General features: G+C 44.4%; 1 protein-coding gene across 1 annotated transcript in view; it reads right to left on the reverse strand.

Moving 5' to 3' along the window:
- The window catches only part of zgc:113307 (uncharacterized protein LOC553753 homolog), a 28,067-nt gene that overhangs the window by 18,320 nt on the left and 2,247 nt on the right, over positions 1 to 7,500 (reverse strand). The window contains exons 2-6 of the mRNA XM_063214771.1: positions 5,634 to 5,815; positions 4,453 to 4,618; positions 3,939 to 4,135; positions 2,219 to 2,346; positions 416 to 632 (exon numbers count right to left, since the gene is read on the reverse strand). Coding sequence (XP_063070841.1) covers positions 416 to 632; positions 2,219 to 2,346; positions 3,939 to 4,135; positions 4,453 to 4,618; positions 5,634 to 5,791 — 866 coding nt within the window. The 5' untranslated portion in view covers positions 5,792 to 5,815. The remainder of the gene's footprint in view (positions 1 to 415; positions 633 to 2,218; positions 2,347 to 3,938; positions 4,136 to 4,452; positions 4,619 to 5,633; positions 5,816 to 7,500) is intronic.

Here is a 7,500-nt window from a genome sequence, read left to right on the forward strand (position 1 = left end):
TAAAAATAAGGAACTACAACACCAGCACATGATATTACATAGGGGCTACACCAGTTATTCCATTGTACTTAATGAGGTAACTAGAAGTTGTTGTGACAGAAAAGCCTTAACAATCTAAAAATAAAAAAAAATATAGAAAAAAAATAAAAATAGAAATAAATAAATAAATAAATATATATATATATAGCCTATATTTTTAAATGATTCAACCCATCTCAGAATCAGGTACATCGCTGTATACTAACTGTAGACCAGCTACTCTGTGAAGTTACTTGTGTTGGAAGGAAACTATGGGATGTGTTTTTATTTTTATTTATTTAAATTTCATCTTATTAGTCTTGGGGGGATAGCCCCCTTTGAGATATATTATCTCGATTTCAAGGGGGTCCCAACAAATATTTTTTACTGCGGTCACCTGTGGTTGAAAGCTCCAGGGTCCAAGCCCTCGTCTACGAGGCGGTTGCGGCTGAGCCGGAGGAACTTGAGCCTGGGGAGGTTGTGCAGCGCGGACCCCTCTAAGGCCGTCAGGGAGTTGTTGGAGAGGTAGAGCTGGGAGACGGAGGGAGGGATGTGCTGGGGGAATGCGGAGAACAGGTTGCCACTCAGGTCCAGTAGGTTTAGGAAGGACAGGCCTGGAGGCAGGACAAGGACAACATATTAGACTTCCTGGTCATCAATAGTCCAGCAGGTTTAGGAAGGACAGGCCTGGAAGTAGGACAAGGACAACATTATTAGCCTTACTGATCATTAATAGTCAAGCAGGTCTACAGAGGACAGGCCTGGAAACAGTTTTAAAGATAACTGCAAGGAACTGGACTCCTGAAGAAGGTATGACTGCAGAAAATCTAATATGACATTCAACTCCAATATGTTGGATTTTGAGGATGAGTTGAGAATACATACAAACTCACACTCCCTGTAGGCCTGGAGGCAGGACAAGGACAACATATTAGCCTTCCTGATCATTGATAGTCAATAGGTTATGCTATCTGAACGTAAACTGACAACAGGATCTTTGATTTGATTTGATTTAATTGATAGTTGTTAACTAGGTTGGCACATGTCCTCTTAGGCATTCTCACTCAGGTCTAGCAGGTTTGGAGAGGAGGGGCCTGGAAAGGTAGGAAACACTGCAGATTTGGGGAGGCTAAACAGAATAACAATACTAGATATTTAGGGTGGCTATACAGAATAACAATACTAGAGTTAAATTAATAATACAGCAAACAGACCACAGTTAGATTTTGAACACTGTTGAGAGTGCATACAGACTCACACTCCCTAGAGTTGCAGAACACTTTCCATTAGGGATGCAAATTATCGATTAATTCATTAATCATTAGTTGATAGTCTTATCGATCGACGTACGATTAATTGATAAGCGGCGTTTTCCCCCCGAAATCTCAATGTTTCAGAAAAAAATCTACTAAATCTAAAAATTTTAATTAAAAATTTATATAAATACCACATTTAAATTAATTCTATTTCAATTCTTTAATCTAAAGATGATTTAAATATTCCCACTATTCACAGCCCTCTTCACACACACTCTTCACATGCCCATTTCACCTGGGTCTCTTATCAGTTGAATTGTCGATTAGTTGCGATTAATGTTTTTTAATCGATTAATGCATTGATCAATTAAAGTCGATTAATTGATTAATCACTTGCATCCCTACTTTCCATACAACAACCAAGAAACTCAATTGTTGAGTTTTCCCACTCACCCATTTCCGGAGCTAAATTACCCTGAGATCCACAAATACAAAAGAGAATCACAAGCAGTTGAATCCCGAGTCCACCTACAGTATCTGGGAAGTTGTACTATCCACCTCTGTATCTCAGAATCTCAAGGACTTCCATCAGACTCAGAAGTCGTAATCTTCCACATACCATGAAATCCAACAGCTTTGGAATGAAGACAGAGTGTTCCCACCTAACCAATTTCGGAGGTAAGTATTCTCAGGATACACAAGGGAAACAGGCGTCCGAGATTATCTGTGTATGTTAAGTATTCCCCAACTATCCTGAAAGTCATATTCCTGACTTGCCTCACAATGTTGAATATACTGTGGAATTCCCACCCACCTCAGAAATCATATTCCTAACCTACTTCACAATATTGAATATAGTATTCCCACATATGGCACCTCTGAAGTGAGAATAGTATTCCCACACACTGTACCTTGGAAGTGAATATAGCATTCCCACACTGTACCTCGGAAGTCGGCCTCCCCGACGGTCTTGATCCGGTTCCCCTGGAGCAGCAGGAGTGTGAGGTTCTTCAGGTTCTGGAAGGATCCGGCAGGGATCTTCTCGATGTGGTTATAGGACAGTCGCAGCTGCCTGATGAGATTAGATAATATTACATTACATTATGTTAGATTAGACTAGATATATTAGATTAGATTAGATAAAAATTAGATTGGATTATAGGGATCTTCTCGATGTGGTTATAGGACAGTCGCAGCTGCCTGATGTTACAGTACATTAATACACATGACTTACATTTGACATTAGAGTACACTCCACTAGATCTTATATATGACATTAGATTACACTTCACTATATTTACATTATATCATACATTATATCATACATGACACATTACATTACATTAGACATTATTTTATGACATTTAAGTATAATAGTTCTATATGACATTAAATTACATTTCAAGGGGGCGTTGGGAGGCTTATGGTGGGGTGTTTGTTTAAAAAATGTTGAGAACCACTGGTGTACAGTAAGGTTTGTAGCTGTCCTCAGTCTACTATGCTTTAAGTGGAGAGTCAAGAGTGCTTTAAATCTGCTTACACCTCCTATATTTGTAGAGGGGACGAAATATAAGACCACCAGTATGTGGGTAAATTAACTGTTTTTGGGCTCAGACGAGCCTGATCTCGAAGGAACTGCGTTCAATTTCTAACGCAAACCAACACCCAAAATTGTGTCCAGATTCCGACACTTTCCCCGCTGTCTAGAGCACATAGGTGACTCCTGATTGGTCTAGCTGTGCCCCTCCCAAAACCATCCCTAAACTTAACCTGTCAGTAATGCAATGTTTCAGAGTTGTAGATTTGTGCCCTGACCAAAACTATCCCTAAACTTAGCCTGTCACAGACAGCTGCATGACCACTGTGCATGTATGTCAAAGGGAATGCGTTGTAATCTGGACGCTATTTCAGTTTATGGTTTGCGTGAGAAAATACACACAATTCGTTTGAGATCCTGTAGCTCAGACGTCAGGTGGCACAACCACAGCTAACGTCTATAATAATTGGTAACTAATGTACTGCAATGAGTATCCGTCTCAGATCCACTGAAAATAAAACAAATGCATACAACAGTGGCATTAGCTGTGGTCGCACCGCCCTGACGTGTACAACTGCTAAACGTCATTGACCCTTGTACAGAATACAAAAACGTCATTGACCACGGAGTATGCATGCCTACCTGATGCTGCCAGGTAACTATCTCATGCCTACCTGATGCTGCCAGGTAACCCACTCATGCCTACCTGATGATGCTAACTCTCTCATGTTGCCAGGTAACCCACTCATGATGCCAGATAAACCTCTCATGCTGCCAGATAAACCTCTCATGTTGCCAGGTAACCCTCATGTTGCCAGGTAACCCTCTCATGTTGCCAGGTAAACCTCTCCTGTTGCCAAGTAACCCTCTCATGTTGCCAGGTAACTCTCTCCTGTTGCCTTCTCGTGCCTACCTGATACTGCCAGGTAAACATCTAGTTTCTTTTTTTTCTCTTGTCTCTTTCTCTTCTAATAAGCACATTAAATGACAATTATTATGTATGATGATGTGCTATATATCATTTTGATTGATTGATTGATTGATTGATTGATTGATTGATTGATTGATTGATTGATTGATTGATTGATTGATTGATTGATTGATTGATTGATTGATCTCATGCCTACCTGATGCTGCCAGGTAAGCCCCTGGGCACCTGGGTGAGGTTGTTGTGGTTCATGAAGAGGTGTACGAGCCGGGTCAGGTTGGACAGCAGCCCGTCCTGCAGCCCGCTGCTCAGCAGCTGGTTCCGGTCCAGGAAGAGCCAGCGCAGACGCGTCACGTTGGCAAAGGCGTCCGGCCCGAACCCCGTCAGGTGGTTACCCTGCAGGAGGTAACATCACATCATTACAGCATTACATCATGACATCTTCCACATTGCCGTACATTACATTACACTTAGCCTGTGTTTGTGTGTGTGTGTGTGTGTGTGTGTGTGTGTGTGTGTGTGTGTGTGTGTGTGTGTGTGTGTGTGTGTGTGTGTGTGTGTGCTCCTGTCCTGTGTGTGTGTGTCTGTGTGTGTGTGTGTGTGTGTGTGTGTGTGTGTGTGTGTGTGTGTGTGTGTGTGTGTGTGTGTGTGTGTGTGTGTGTGTGTGTGTGTGTGTGTGTGTGTGTGTGTGCGTGCGCGCGTGTGTGTGTTACCTGTAGGAAGAGGTACTGTGTGCGTTCGGGCAGCCCGGCGGAGGGCATCTCCAGCAGGTCTCTGTGGTCACAGTACAGGGCAGTCGGCCACTGGATAGGACACTCACACTCCGCAGGACAGACCTCGCTATTCACCGCGCGGAACCAACTCGGGTCCATGCGACCCCTGGAGGATACAAGAAGGATGTTTTCTCTCAGCAAAGAGTGCATTACATTAGATTACATTATATTTAACCCATTGATGCCTGATGTTGCGTTGCACAACATTGGCCCTGCCCCTGCCGCCTGGAGCTGCATTACGCAACATTCAGGCTCATGAGATTTCAGACAACTTCATTGAAAATCTCTGTTTGTTTGAGATGAATGAACACATTCTAAGGAAACATGAGGGTCTTAGCGTTTAAATGCAATTTGGTTCATATTTTCATGTGCTTCAGAAGCTGAGATGTTTAGGTTTCTATAGGCTGAGGGCAGCTTTTCTTAAAATGGGCTCAGGCATTCAGAGACCCACTTGAGGCTGAGTACACTGGGTTCCCCCAGGAGCCGGTGTGTGTGTGTGTGTGTGTGTGTGTGTGTGTGTGTGTGTGTGTGTGTGTGTGTGTGTGTGTGTGTGTGTGTGTGTGTGGGTGAGACCCACTTGAGGCTGAGTACGCTGGGTTCCCTCAGGATCCGGTGTGTGTGTGTGTGTGTGTGTGTGTGTGTGTGTGTGTGTGTGTGTGTGTGTGTGTGTGTGTGTGTGTGTGTGTGTGTGTGTATGTCCTCACATGGGGTGGTGTGTGTGTGTGTGTGTGTGTGTGTGTGTGCGCGTGTGTGTGTGTGTGTGTGTGTGTGTGTGTGTGTGACCCACTTGAGGCTGAGTACGCTGGGTTCCCTCAGGAGCCGGTGTGTGTGTGTGTGTGTGTGTGTGTGTGTGTGTGTGTGTGTGTGTGTGTGTGTGTGTGTGTGTGTGTGTGTGTGTGTGTGTGTGTGTGTGTGTGTGTGTGTGTGTGTGCGTGAGACCCACTTGAGGCTGAGTACGCTGGTTTCCCTCAGGATCCGGTGTGTGTGTGTGTGTGTGTGTGTGTGTGTGTGTGTGTGTGTGTGTGTGTGTGTGTGTGTGTGTGTGTGTGTGTGCGCGCGCGTGTGTGTGTGTGTGTGTGTGTGTGTGTGTGTGTGTGTGTGTGTGTGTGTGTGTGACCCACTTGAGGCTGAGTACGCTGGGTTCCCCGAGTAGCCGGTTGACCCAGAGAGGCATGCCTCCATAGTCCACGTCCAGCCTGTTGCCACCGACCGGGCCTAGCACCGAGAGAAACAGAACCGGCCACAGGGCCAGAACCGACACCGGCGCCTTCAGGTCCATCTCACCGTCCCGTCCTGTCCTGTCCTGTGGAGTTCAACACACAATAAGTCAAGTCAGCTTTTATTGTCACTTTCTTCATATGCACAAGTCGTACAAGGAAAATGAAATAATGTGTTCTCTGTTTGTGTGTGTCTTTTTCGGCTTCATTTAAAAGGACAGTGTGAGAGGTGGACAGGAAGCAAACTGGGAGAGAGACGGGAAGGGGTCGGCAAAGGACCCGGGCCGGGAATCGGACCCTGGTCAGCCGTATGGCAGCCGAGTGCCCTACCAGTTGGCCACAGCAGGGCCTCAATAACGTATTCATGAGATGCGGATAATACAACGCTAGGTTAGCCTCCATTTCCTTTTAATCCTAGTGCTCTACATGCCCAAAGTTAGGCGGTAGGCGTAAGTAAGTAAGTAAGTAAGTAAGCTCTACACCATGTGGCCACATGCTTTTAGACAAAAAAATACATGTGCACAACACTTAGTTTAAACATTATCCTCATTATTTTGTAGTTATTAACAAAACTAACAAAACACTAAAATAGTTGTTGACTGACAGATTGGGGTTAGGAATTGTTTTAGTCTGAGCACATTTTTGTGAGAACAGCAGAGCATAAATATAAATATCCACGTCAAAAAACACAAACACGTAAAAAAACACAGCCCTATGTCCACAGTGCATAGTGAATCATGTTTCATGCTAAAGTGCTAAATTATTAGCCTAGCGCAGCCAGACCCGTACAGCAAAAAGCTGTACCAGGGTCTAGGAGGGCTAGGCAGCAGTGTGGGCGGGATAAACGGTTGCTTCAGCACTCAACGTCACGCAATTGGATGGCAAACAACCAATCCCCACACACTTCTGTGTAACGTCACAGCTGTCTTTCACAACGTACACGCGACACGCCCCTTTGTAGTTGAAGCGGCAACTTCGAGCCGTCGTAGCAGTGAATGCTTGTGATGACCACAGCCACAAAAAAATTTCCTAATAAATCGTGTTTTCACTTATACAGTTCAAAAATGCATCGTTTTCAACCACATGGCCCTCCTTGATCAATCAGCGAAATGTCGAGCAATTTGGGGCTTGTTAAATGGTTATATTTATGATTGTTGTCAACATGGCATGTTCGGTGTTAGCTAGCTAGCTGTAAACTAATACATGGCTAGCCGCTAGCTCGGTAGACTAGGTGTCATTCCCATCTATTTAGTAAGCGACTTACAGACTTTCAAAGCTCCCAAATGTCTCGTTTTTAATGACATGGATCTTATTAGAATTTGGGACAGGCATATAATACAAGGCTGGATACCTAGCTCTGCTATTGACGACAGGTTAGCTAGCCACTAGCGAGGGCCTCTTTGTAGGTGAAGCGGCAACTTCCAGCCGTCGTAGCAGTGAATTCGTGTGATGACCACAGCCACAAACAAGTTTCCTAATAAATCGTGTTTTCACTTATACAGTTCAAAAATGCCTCGTTTTCAACCACATGGCCCTCCTTGATCAATCAGCAAAATGTCGAGCAATTTGGGGCTTGTTAAATGGTTATATTTATGATTGTTGTCAACATGGCATGTTCGGCGTTAGCTAGCTAGCTGTATACCCATAACTTTCCCTGATTGTCGCTCCCAACGCAGGACGCTCCCCGGTCAGCTCGCTCCCACTAGCCAGACTATCGATCCCCACCCGCCATATAACGGAGCTAGTTATCTTTTTGATGTTAGTTTTTTGT

Source organism: Engraulis encrasicolus, chromosome 14 (genome assembly GCF_034702125.1).
Source record: "Engraulis encrasicolus isolate BLACKSEA-1 chromosome 14, IST_EnEncr_1.0, whole genome shotgun sequence".
NCBI lineage: Eukaryota > Metazoa > Chordata > Actinopteri > Clupeiformes > Engraulidae > Engraulis > Engraulis encrasicolus.